The 12660-nt window shown below is 43.8% G+C and overlaps 1 protein-coding gene across 2 annotated transcripts in view; it reads right to left on the reverse strand.

Moving 5' to 3' along the window:
* GNL2 (G protein nucleolar 2) overlaps window positions 1-12347 on the reverse strand; it is a 90008-nt gene extending 77661 nt beyond the window's left edge. Inside the window, exons 1-2 of one of the 2 annotated variants that reach the window (XM_073615520.1) lie at window positions 12147-12347; window positions 3219-3303 (exon numbers count right to left, since the gene is read on the reverse strand). In XM_073615520.1, coding sequence (XP_073471621.1) covers window positions 3219-3303; window positions 12147-12210 — 149 coding nt within the window. In that variant the 5' untranslated portion in view covers window positions 12211-12347. The remainder of the gene's footprint in view (window positions 1-3218; window positions 3304-12146) is intronic. The other variant, XM_073615521.1, reaches the window with a different exon arrangement.
* Window positions 12348-12660: the final 313 nt, after the last annotated feature.

The following is a 12660-nucleotide window of genomic DNA, read 5'->3' on the forward strand; positions in this document are numbered from 1 at the left end:
GGAGCAACGAAGTTGCTAGACCTCGCTACTAGTTGTTGGTCCTGCCTAAATCTCGTGGGGGTATTGGTCTGCCAGATTTGACTTCATACTATCGAGCTTTACACTTGTCCAGAGTGGTGTCATGGTGCTCCACCCCACAGACTAAACTTTGGGTGCAAGTGGAACAACACACCTCTTCGATCGCTCTGTCTGCACTGCCTTGGGTTGCTCATAAATATTATTGGGGTTTGAATTGGGGCTACCATTGCAGCGTTTACTCACATTTTTATCACAAGACCTCTCTCACTATCCTTCTCCCATTAACACCGGTGATTCAGAACCCAGACTTTACGCCCGGGCATGACAATAAACAGATCCAGGGGTTGATAGGACAAGGTATAACTAGATGTATGCATTTTGTTATCCAGCAGGGCTTGATGCCCATGTACAAGCTTTCTTCCCTTTCACAGACCCCTGAGTTCTTGGTCTGCTTTTCAACGGTCACATTACTTAAAGTGGTGTTCCGGCCAAAATTATACTTTTTAAATAAAAATACCCCTATAATACACAAGCTTAATGTATTCTAGTAAAGTTAGTCTGTAAACTAGGGTCTGTTTTGTTAGTTTATAGCAGTAGTTTGTTATTTTATAAAATTACAGCAGGCCGTGGCCATCTTAAGTGTGGGCATCTGAAGCCAGACTGTATTTCTTCCTGGATCTCATCCTTGCAGATTTCGCACATGCTCAGTGCAGCACAAGCAGTGTAATAGGTTTCAGGTCAGGTTTCCATAGCAACGGCAGTTTCAGATGAAGTTGCCGCCCCTTCCCAGAAGGCATTGCAAACAGGAAATGATGCAATGGGCTGCGGCCAGGGAGGAGGAAGTGAAAAATGAAAATGCAGATATAAAGTAGGTGCTGAGGAAAAAATAAATAAAAAAATATCCAATTTGTTTACAGTGCACAGTTTAGTGAGGGATGCTGAAGAGTTGTAAAAGTGGGTGGAACTCCACTTTAAGGTCTATACCGGAAGCGGTATTACATGCTAGGCCATTGACATTTTTTGAGTGCCTATGTACAGAGGGGAAGCGTGTACCACATATGCTATTCACTTCTGTATAAACACATTATTGAACCTCCAGAAGGCTATATACTTTCGCATATACATCGTTGGGAGGCGGATCTTCAGACTCTCTTTACAAGATCCCAAATTAACAGGATCATCTCATTGGCTCATAAATCCTCTATAGCAAGCCGCTTTCAAGAACAGGGATACAAGTTATCGGACAGGTGGTATAGGGTCCCGGTCTTACTTAATAAATTTTATCTGCAAACCTCTAAGTTATGCTGGCGTTGTAATAAAGAGACAGGGACATTACTACACAATTTTGGTTGTGTTCATTAATCGCAACATTCTGGAAGGAAGTGGGGAACCTGATCCAACATTTGACATTAGTTGACCTTGGTACGGATCCTTCGGGATACCTCTTGCATCTAAACGAACTGCCTCTTCATCATTATAAAAAGTCGCTGACAGCTCATATGCCAAATGCTGCTCGGGCATGCATCCCAGACCTGTGGAATTCTACCATTACACCTTCCTTGAAATATTGGTTTTCCAGAATAGACGAAATTAGGACAATGGAATATATGACTGCGTCTTTATATGGTAGAGAGAAGGAATTTAGGGATACCTGGCGGCCATGGACAACCTTTGCTTGTACTCCCCAGTATGTCAATCTCCTCCCTGTCTAGGTTAGACATGAAGATCTATAATGGCAGGCTGGGTTCGATGGGCTGGGTGGGGGGGGGGGATGGGTAGGAAGCCAGGAAGTTTGAGTATGAGTTAGTCAGCTCGCCCCCTTTTTTTTTTTGTCTTAAAAGTAGATAAGCGAAGGAATAACAAAGGAAGACATTAAGCAACGACATAAATATAAATGTATTATAGATGAATAGTTGATGTAATATCACATTTTAGGTATATGCGGAAGCTATAAGACTCTATTAGGTGTGATAATTTTTTTTTTATTAGGGTGGTGTATTATTGTATTATAATTATTCTTTATTTTTTGTCTATGAATTTAATTTGTTGTCGCTGCTGGTCAATCCGCTATATTTGTTATGTGAGGTTGGTTTTGATTTGACTATCTGTTCATTCTAAAATAGGTTTATTTCATTTTATTTCCTTTTTTCTTTTCTTTGATATTATGTTAATGTATTGTCATAAATAGAAAAATCTTTAGAATAAAGAATTATACTTTAAAAACAAATAAACAACATTACTCAGCCGCTAAAACAGAAAGATAAAAGAGAAAAAATAATTAAATAAAAAAATAAAAATAAAAAATGCTGCTAGATTATGCGTCCCAGTGCACTGGAGATCCACAGACCTTCATCAATGAAGGAGTGGCTCTGGCATATTGACCATATAGCTGAGATGGAGGAGCCGATTCATATCACTCTTCATAAAGTGTCCAAGTACTCCGATATATGGATGCGCTGGACAACCTTTCGAGGTTTGCCTTCATATCAAGAACTACAACAGGCTGCCAATTGATAGCCAACTACACCAACAGAATTGAGTATTGCGAAAGGCTTACTTACATGTTGTTTATGACGTTGCATTCCTCAGTATACTTGGTAATGATGGATGGAGAGGGCAGTTGGTGGTGCTCCCACCCCCTCCCCATTCTTTACACTCTATTTCCTACTTCCCTTCTCCCTCCCATCAACCCCCCCCCCCACCCGTGGCTTGGCCCTGGTGAGTGAGAATAGCAGAGTTGACAGGGACCCGGTATGGCCAGTTGTCATTCCTGGCTATCTCTGGTATTGCTCTCAGTAGCACGGGTAAAATGCTCGTTAGAATTTGTATTTGTTTGCCATATTCTTACTGGGATAGTCTTCATGGTACAAGTCCCTCTTGGCCTATGGTAGATGTTGTTAATTTCTTGCCTTATCTGGTTTATCATTCTCCATTTACATGACTGTAAAATGTATGTGGCATTTTCCTTTTGTATTTGTTGTATTTCTTTTAAAAACGTTTCATAAAATGTAAAAAAAAAAAAAAAAAAAATGAACAAGAGAAAATGACAAAATATAAACAGCAATGTGTAGATGAGAAAAAAAAGCAGCCTCAAAGAGGAAGATAGTGCCCTTTAGAAAAAGCTAGATAAAAAAAAGGTACTTTATATATAATTTGGCAAGAGAGATTAATATAAGAATATGGTAACAAAGTGAACTTACCGCCGTTCTTTCTGGCGATACATATTTAGGCGCTTGATGGTTGCCCGGTCTCTCATATTGTTGCCTCCAGCACCCTTCACGCGATCTGTTCACAGAAACACGTATAATTGTTACTGCCATGCCACAAATCTGACGCATGCCCTTTTACACTCTGCTGGCATTTTACAAGTATTTTGCTGAAAATTATTAGGTGGAAATACCGGAAAATATTTACCACAGCGCCAAGTACAACTTTCCCATCTTTAAAGAATAAGCATCATTATCACTGTTTTCAAATCCTTGCTGAATTCTCCAGGGGACCAAATGCACTGTGCAGGAAAAGGACATCTTATTTCGGTTTGTGCTGACTGTAGCTCTACCCCAGGGCTGAAGCCCAATTTATGGGCGTTCCTACAAGGAGAGGTGCAGAACAGCACTGCAGCAACCGTCCCCTCATTATTCCTACTGGGCTGGATTCTGTATATTGTATGTCAACTCCAAAAGTCCTGCTTTTATATAGCATGTGCATCTTAGGCTGCTCTAGGCAGCTTGAATTAATTAGGTTGGCAGCCTGTGTTGTAAATGATAAAAAAAAAAGAGCACCATCATTCAAAATAACACACAAGCTACTACTTTAATTTCTCAGATGACTGAGTCCAGACCTACCAGCTATATTTGGGAGAGAAACTAGAGTAATAGTGATGTTGGGGGCTTATGTTGTTGTGAATGATGGCTCTTGTCTCCAGCACACCATCATTCACAACAACAAAAGCCTCCAGCTAGTACTGTAGTCCCTCTCTCTATAGATCAGGTCTCTGTGCCGTGTTGTCTATCCGCTGTTGTCTAAGGCCTGGCAGAGCTTGCCCTCCTCCAATGCAAAGGGCTGGAAAGCAAAACTGCCTCCGCTCTATCCTGTGCTTGTCACCTCAGACAAAAAAAATAAAAAAACTCAACTGTCCACTTTTAACCACTTCCGGACTGCCCACTGTGGATTTATGTCGCTACTTTGACGTTAAATACCGTTATGGCAGATAGCTGCCATAACCCAGATATTTTCTTCAAAGGCAGGCGGTCCGCTTTAAGATAAAAGTGGTCTCCACGTTGGATTCGCCGCGAGATCATTTTTATCGGTGGCAGGAGAGATGCCCACCCCACTCCCGCCACGTCCCGGTTGTCTCCGCCACTTACAGGATCCGTCAGTAGCGGCGGAGACAATCCAATCCATTCCGCTGTTAGGCAAGAAGTCGAGTGAGGGAATGATGGCCCCCACTCGACTATGTCATTGGATGACTGGAGCGATGTCAAACGTCACCCAATTACCTTATAAGGGAAAATATTTTTTTATTTTTTTCTATTCCTTTAAAGTGTAAATGTGAGATATGAGGTCTTTTTGACCCCAGATCTCACATTAAAGAGATCCTGTTATGCTTTTTTTTTTCTATTACAAAGGACGTTTACATTTACTCGGCGTAAGATTATCTTTCGCAATATAAGAAAAAATAATTGGGCCAACTTTACTGTTTTCTTATTAAAAAATAAGAAAACAGTAAAAGTTGGCCCATTTTTTATTCAAAAAAGTGTATTTTTTTTTTTTTAAATTGCGTTTGTAACACCGCTGCGCAAATACGGTGTGACAAAGTATTGCAATGAGTGCCGTTTTATTCTCTAGGGTGTCTGTTTGGGGGTTCTAAGTAATTTTCTAGCAAAAAAAAGAAAAAAGATTTTTACTTGTAAATACCACGTGTAAAAAAATAGGCTTGGTCCTAAACAAGCCTTTGAAGTGGTTGTAAACACTTCCATATGCCCAGTGAAGTGACTGGCGTCAGGTGATACACAGATGAAACAAATCATCATACACAAGTTGTACCGGTTTATCTGCTCCCATCTCTTCTTTAAACTCATTTAACCACTTGCTGCCTGGGGTAATATTAACATTTCTCACATATATGGTAAAATCAACATTCTGGTTTGGGAGTGGAAATCCCCCCCCATTTAAATTTATTGCTATCATAAGGAGTCAATACCACCCTCGTCTTCCAAGCCCTGTAAAAGTGACTGGGCGGCTGTAGAGCTGCTCAGATCACTTTTTTTATATGCAGGCCGATCGCTGGCTCTGAACCCCCCCCCCCCCAAGATTACAGCTATAGCTGCAGCCGTGACCCTGGCAAGACCGCTTCCAAGACATTTGTACACTGGATGGGAAGCGGTTCAAGTCCAGGATTTACACAGCTTTTCCGAGCTTCCAGATACAGGAGCAAGGATCTGATTTCACAATGCAGAGCTCAGAGGAAAGCAGCATCCAATCTGAGACCTAAGTGGATGGAAGGGAAACATGGCATAGAAGTGCGCTTAGGACCTCTGCTGGCAGTTTTCGCAAGAGTTTGGTGCCTTGGGTCACAAAGTATGAGTGACTGCATGAAACACGAGTAGGAGTCTCTGTATCGATTGAGATAAAGGAGTCACATATGAAGAAGGTCCTACAACTACAGGATGCATGAAGTGAACCATAACAGCACAGTGGTGTAGTGGATAGCACTTTCACCTAGCAGCAAAAAGGGTTGCTGGTTTGAATCCCAACCACGACACCATCTGCCTGGAGTTTGCATGTTCTCCCTGTGCCTGCGTGGGTTTCCTCCGGGTACTCCGGTTTCCTCCCACACTCTAAAGACATGCTGGTAGGTTAATCGGATCCTGTCTAAAAAAAAATTGGCCCTAGTATATGGATGAATGTGTGTTAGGGACATTAGGTTGTAAGCCCCTTGAGGGTAGAGACAGATGTGAATGTGAGATGTATATGTAAAGCGCTGCATAAATTGACAGCGCTATATAAGTACCTGAAATAAATAATAATAAAAAAAAATAACGACAGTGTGGACTGGGGATCCCCAGTGAGTTGGGACATGAGCAAACATGCTGCACCTAGGCTTCCACATTTTCGTTAGGTCCAGATACAGATACCCCTCACTGTACAATACAATAAGTCCCCCACCTCGAGGCACAACACACCTTCCCACCATGCATAATAATAGGTACCTCCAGCAATCCTGCATACCAAGCAAACTTTACAAGATGTCCCACCAAAATGATGTCAGCACCCGCCAAATGTGCCCAGGACCGGCCTCCATCATGACGCTGCCAATGACCCACCTGTGGAAATGCTCCTGGCCCTACAATATCCACAGGAACCTTTGCTGGTGGAAACAGTCTCCACACACTCTTAGATCACCAGGGAGGTAAGGTGTGCCTGCCGAGACACTAGGGGTAACACCTAGGAGCCCAAATGGTAGCAACGGGAAAGATGGGGGGGGGGGGGGGGGGGGGGAGCATGCCATGCTCTGCTCCAATAAAAGTTCAGGGCTTCTTTATCCACTCCCCCAGTTAAAAAGCACCTCCCAGGCACACACTTGACCCCATGATTACCCCTAGTGTTAACCCCTTCCCTGCCAGTGTCACTGGTCCCCAAAAAGTGTTATTTTTGTCAGCCGCAGTCACGAAAAAAAAAAAATGTATATGTATATATATGGTCTTTTTTGTTTATAGCGCAAACAATAAAAATCGCAGAGGTAATCAAATACCACGAAAAGAAAGCTCTATTTTTGGGAAAAGAACATACGTTTTGTTTGGGTACAGCGTCACATGAATGTGCAATTGTCAGTTAAAGAAAAGCAGAGCTGTATCGCAAACAGCCTGGTCATTAAGGCGGTAATACCTTCCGGAGCTGAAGTGGTTAAACTGGAACATAGGCAAGGATTAAAAAAAAAAAAAAAAAAATAATGCTGCCTATTCAGTAAGTGATTTAATCAGGTGATGAAAGTGCACTTCAATAGCAGGCACTTATACACCTTCCTGCCCAAGCCAATTTTTAGCTTTCTGCACTGTCGCTGTTTAAATGACAATTGCACGGTCATGCTACACTGTACCCAAACTAAATTTTTATCATTTTGTTACCACAAATAGAGCTTTCTTTTGGTCGTATTTGATCACCTCTGGGATTTTTATTTTGTGCTAAACAAATAGAAAAAGACCAAAAATTTTGAAAAAAATAAAAGTTTTGCTTTTGTTTCTGATTTTTGATTTTATAAATACTGGTAAGTTTTCTCCTTCCTTGACGGGTACTGATAAGGCGACACCAATGAGGTGGCACCAATGAGGTGGCACCAATGAGGTGGCACTGACAGGCACCGACGATGGGCACTCATGGGTAACACTGATAGGCAACACTGATGGGCATAGAAAGGCTGCAAAGATGGTTACTTATGGGTGGCACTGATAGGCGGCACTGCTGGGCACTGATGGGCATTAATACATGGCACTGATACGCAGCACTGGCAGTGGTAGGCATTGTGAGTGGGTACTGATTGGCAGCTGCCTTGGCACAGATTTGCATTTCTCTGGTGGTCTAGGGGGCGCATACCTGGTGGTCCAGTGTGGATGGCCATCCTGGTGGTCCTGGGCTGCATGATGGTGGTCCTGGGCGGGATCCAAGGGGGGGCTGCGCTGATAAACAATCAGACCCCCCCCCCTGTCAGGAGAGCCACCGATCGGCTCTCCTCTACTCACGTCCATCAGACGCGAGTGAGGAAAAGCCGATCAACGGCTCTTCCTGTTTACATCGTGATCAGCCGTGATTGGACACGGCCGATCACATGGTAAAGAGCCTCCGTCGGAGGCTCTTTACTGAGATAAGTGTAGCGGTGGGTCAGACTGACACACCGCACCACCGAACACAACGATGCGGCCGTTATCCTGCAGGATGTCATATGACGCCCAGTCAGGATAATGGAACCACAGCCGGGCGGGAAGTGGTTAAAAACAAAGGGTTTATTAGGATATGTTGCTTGTGCTGATGCTTCTGTCCTCTATCGATGCTCCCCCAAACCCGCAATCTTTTGATGCAATGGGGGTTAACAGAACTGTTGAAGCTCCTTCATCATAGAAGCCAATACTACTGCTTCTATGAATGCAAAATTATCCATCTCCTTCATTCATAGATCGCTTTTCATTTATAAACATCAGCGCTAGAGAAGAGCTCAGGCATGTTCGGACACAAGTATGAATGCGCCTGAGCTATCCTGCCAGCCAATCATAGATGGCGACGATATCAGCTTTGTCAGCTTCCTGGCAGGATAGCTTAGGCGGGTTCAGAATTGTGTCTGAATCTGCCTAAACTCATCCCTAATCAGCACAATGGACACATCCTTCTGACTTTAACCATTTTCTTGGTTAAAGTCAGAAGGATTCACCCCTTCCTGCCAAGGCCAATTTTCAGCCCTGTTGCACTTTGAATGACAATTGTGCGGTCATGCAACACTGTACCCAAATTTCATTTATATAATTTTTTTTTCCACACAAATAGCTTTCTTTTGGTGGCATTTAATCACCACTGGGTGAAAAAAAAAAAAGACCGAAAATATTGAAAAAAAAAAAAACACAATTTTTAGAGTTTTTAAATTTTACAAACAGGTAACCTTTCTCCTTCACTGATGTGCGCTGATGAGGCTGCACTGATGGGCACAGATTGGCACAATGTCCCTGTAACTGAAGCCGGTTACCGTTTTCTTTCTTTTCTCCTCCCGCTGATTGTGAGGAGAAAAAAAGCTGATAACCGGCTTCTGTTTACTTCCGTGATCAGCTGTCATTGGCTGACAGGTGATCACGAGAACTGCTGTGATTGGCCCTTTGCCCAGTTCTGTGATCAGCCGAGTCCAGAGGCCTCAACGATGAAAGAGCGTGACGAGCACGCAGCACAATCACAGGAGGACATCTATTGACGCTCTCCCGGCAGTGGTAGTCCACGCTGTAGCCGCCTTTTGGGCTATAGCACAGGTGGAAAGTGGTTAACCACTCAAGGACCGGAAGGATTTGCCCCCTTAATGACCAGGCCATTTTTTGCGATACAGCACTGTCGCTTTAACTGACAATTGCACGGCTGTGCAACGCTGTACCCAAACAAAATCGATGCCTTTTTTCCCCACAAATAGAGCTTTTTTTTGGTGGCATTTGATCACCTCTGCGATTTTTATTTTTTGCGCTATAAACAAAGAGCGACAATTTTGAAAAAAAATATTGTTTTTTTTTACTTCTTGCTATAATACATATCCAAAAAAAATATATAGAAAAAAAATATATACTGTATTTATTGGCGTATAACACTCACTTTTTCACCATGAAAATTGGGTGCAAATAGTGTGTGCGTGTTATACGCCAATACTTCAATTTTAGCTGCCTCGGAGGGGACAGGGAGGGGGGCGGGACGAGCGCCATCAGATTAAATATTGTGAGACTCTCCTGCTTACTTGGCGGCCTCTGTAATAGGAGGCTGCTGCATTGATGGCAACGGTGAGGCTGCTGCGTTGATGGCAAAGGTGAGGCTGCAGATGGGCACTGACCCTTAGGCCCCTTTCACACTGGAGCGTTTTTCAGGCGGTATTGCGCTAAAAATACGGCCTGAAAACCGCCCCTAAACAGCCTCCGCTGTTTGTTCAGTGTGAAAGCCCAAGGGCTTTCACACTGAAGCGGTGCGCTCGCAGGACGATAAAAAAAGTCCTGCGAGCCGCTTCTTTGGAGCGGGGAAGGAGCGGTGTATTCACAGCTCCTAAACCGTTCCTGCCCATTGAAATCAATGGGACAGCGCGGCTATAGCCGCGCTGTACGAGCGGATTTAACCCTTTTTCGGCCGCCAGCGGGGGGTTAAAACCGCACCGCTAGCGGCCGAATACCGCTGCAAGAACGACGGTACAGCAGCGCTAAAAATAGCGCTGTTGTACCGCCGACGCCCCCACCGCCCCAGTGTGAAAGGGGCCTTATGTTGCTTAAATATTAAATCCTTATTACATTTTAATTTCTTTCCTGAAACTTCTCTCTTAAAATTAATGCGCATGTTATACACCTGTGCGTGTTATACGCCGATAAATACGGTATATATGTCATCAGTTTAGGCTGATATATATTATTCCACATATTTTTGGTAAAAAAAAAAAAAAAAAAAATTGCAATAAGAGTATATTAACCACTTCAGCCCCAGAAGATTTGGCTGCTCAATGACCAGGCCATTTTTTTGCGATACGGCACTGCGTCGCTTTAACTGACAAATGCGCAGTCGTGCAATGCAGTACCCAAACAAAAATTTACGTCCTTTTTTCCAACAAATAGAGCTTTCTTTTGGTGGTATTTGATCACCTCTTACTTTTTGCTATAATAAATATCGCACTTTTTTTCAAAAAAACTATTTTTTTCTTCAATTTAAGCTGATATGTATTCTTCTACATTTTTTGTAAAAATAAATAAATAATTAAATCACACTAAGCGTATACTGCTTGGTTTGCGCAAAAGTTATAGCGTCTAGAAGATAGATTTACGGCATTTTTATTTATTTTTTTTTTACTAGTAATGGCGGCAACCTGCAATTTTTATCGGGACTGCGATATTGCGGCGGACATATTGGACACATTTTTGGGACCACTGACAATTATACAGTGATCAGTTCTATAAAAATGCAATGATTACTGTATAAATGTCCCTGGCAGGGAAGGGGTTAACACTAGGGGGCGATCAAGGGGTTAACTGTGTTCCCTAGGTGTGTTCTAACTGTTAGGGAAGGGTGGAACTGACTAGGGAAAGAGAGATCAGTGTTCGTACTTTGTATGAACACACGATCTGTCTCTTCTCCCCTGAGAGAACTGGGATTTGTGTGTTTACACACACAGATCCCGGTTCTCGCTCTGTCACGAGTGATCATAAGCGCCCCTAGTGGCCAAAAGGCGAAGCAACGTTTTGCCCCGCCGTGCCATTCTGACGCAGTAAAACTGCGGCAGATGGTCAGCAAGCAGTTAATTGGTTTGCACAAAAGTTATCGTGTCTAAAAACTATGGGATAGATTTAGGGACTGTTATTCTTTACTTGTTTTTACTAGTAATGGCAGCGATCTGCGATTTTTAGCAGGAGTGCGACATTGCGGCAGATAAATCTGACCCCAAATGACACTTTTTTGGGGACCAGTGCTTTAAAAATGCACCGATCAATGTAAAAATGACACTGGCAGGGAATGGGTTAACACTAGGGGGGCAATCAAGGGGTTAACTGTGTTCCTTCAGCATGTTCTAACTGTAGGGGGGATGGGCTGCTAGGGACATGACAGAGATCACTGTTCCCAAAGACTTGGAACAGTAGATCTCTGCCATGTCTTCTGTCAGAACGGGGATTCACCTTGTTTACAAAAGGCAGATCCCCATTCTGCCTCTGTACTAGGCAATCGCGGGCAGACATTGAGTCCGCCCGGCACGCACCTACAACTGCGCGAGCCACCGTACAGCTACGGCGATTCGCGCAGGAGGGCCAACCTGCCGCCGTATAACGACAGCGGCAGTTAGTTATGTCCCTTGTGTTGATTTTGGCTGTACTCAGGCTTTAGTCGGGGTTGTCAAACTCAATTTCATCATGGGCCACATCAGCATCATGGTTGCCCTCACAGGGCCAGTTGTATCTGTGTAGCAGGTGATGCAAGTCTGAAAAGAAGGGTCACCACCACCACTATCACCCATAAACAGCATTATGGGAGTTTGCTGGGACAGAACAAGGTGCTCCCATGGTGTTCTATCAGAGCAGGTCTCCAAGAAGGTTTCTTGAGGAATCTGTGAGGAATGGGATACCAGCATTGTGGGACTCTCCTTTTTAACTGGCATAGAACTGTATTCTTCTCATAGGAATTAGAAGCAGATGTCTGTGTGAAGGGTTTTCACATAAAATAGACTTCACCCAATGTCTCCCCTGAGGTCAGATCATACATGTTCCTATTCCCTCAGCTATACACAGGTTCTTCTCGGCTCCCTCACACTATATCAATACCATGTGAGCTCAGTGATCATAGTGAGGTGTCCTATGAAGAGGGCTAAGCCATCATGTCTGCTCCCTGTGTCAGAACACGTTTCCTTCCCCCCCGGACTCACACACCTGGGTTAGAGCTGGAGGTGGACGGGTTGATGGTGCTCCGTCCCTTAAACTGTGGCTTCACCATCCTGGCGGTTCTCTCCGGTCCCACACACAGGTACAAAGACTCCGAACCTAAAGGGGAGTTCACACGCGGACACAGAGGGGCAGCCTCAGCTGTTTACAGGCCGCACTAAAGAGACCGAGCTGCCACAAAGCATTCCGGGTAATCACATGCTAGCCAGTAAACTTCGGCCGCCATGTTTGATTTGGGCAGGTTGCCCTTCCGCAATTTGAACAGGAAACAATTGAAGTGTTGGAACGCACCTCAGTAGTGTTTTTTTTTTTCTCTCAGTATTTCAATGTCTTCAGTGTTTGTCAACGTGGACAAGTTTCCCTTCCCTAGGTTGCAATATGGGTGGTTTTAACCACTTGCTTAACGGGGCACTTTTACCCCCTTCCTGCCCAGGCCAATTTTCAGCTTTCAGCGCTCTCACACTTTGAATGACAATTGCACGGTCAACACTGTACCCAAATC

The sequence above is a fragment of the Aquarana catesbeiana genome, linkage group LG02 (genome assembly GCF_042186555.1).
Source record: "Aquarana catesbeiana isolate 2022-GZ linkage group LG02, ASM4218655v1, whole genome shotgun sequence".
Taxonomy (NCBI): domain Eukaryota; kingdom Metazoa; phylum Chordata; class Amphibia; order Anura; family Ranidae; genus Aquarana; species Aquarana catesbeiana.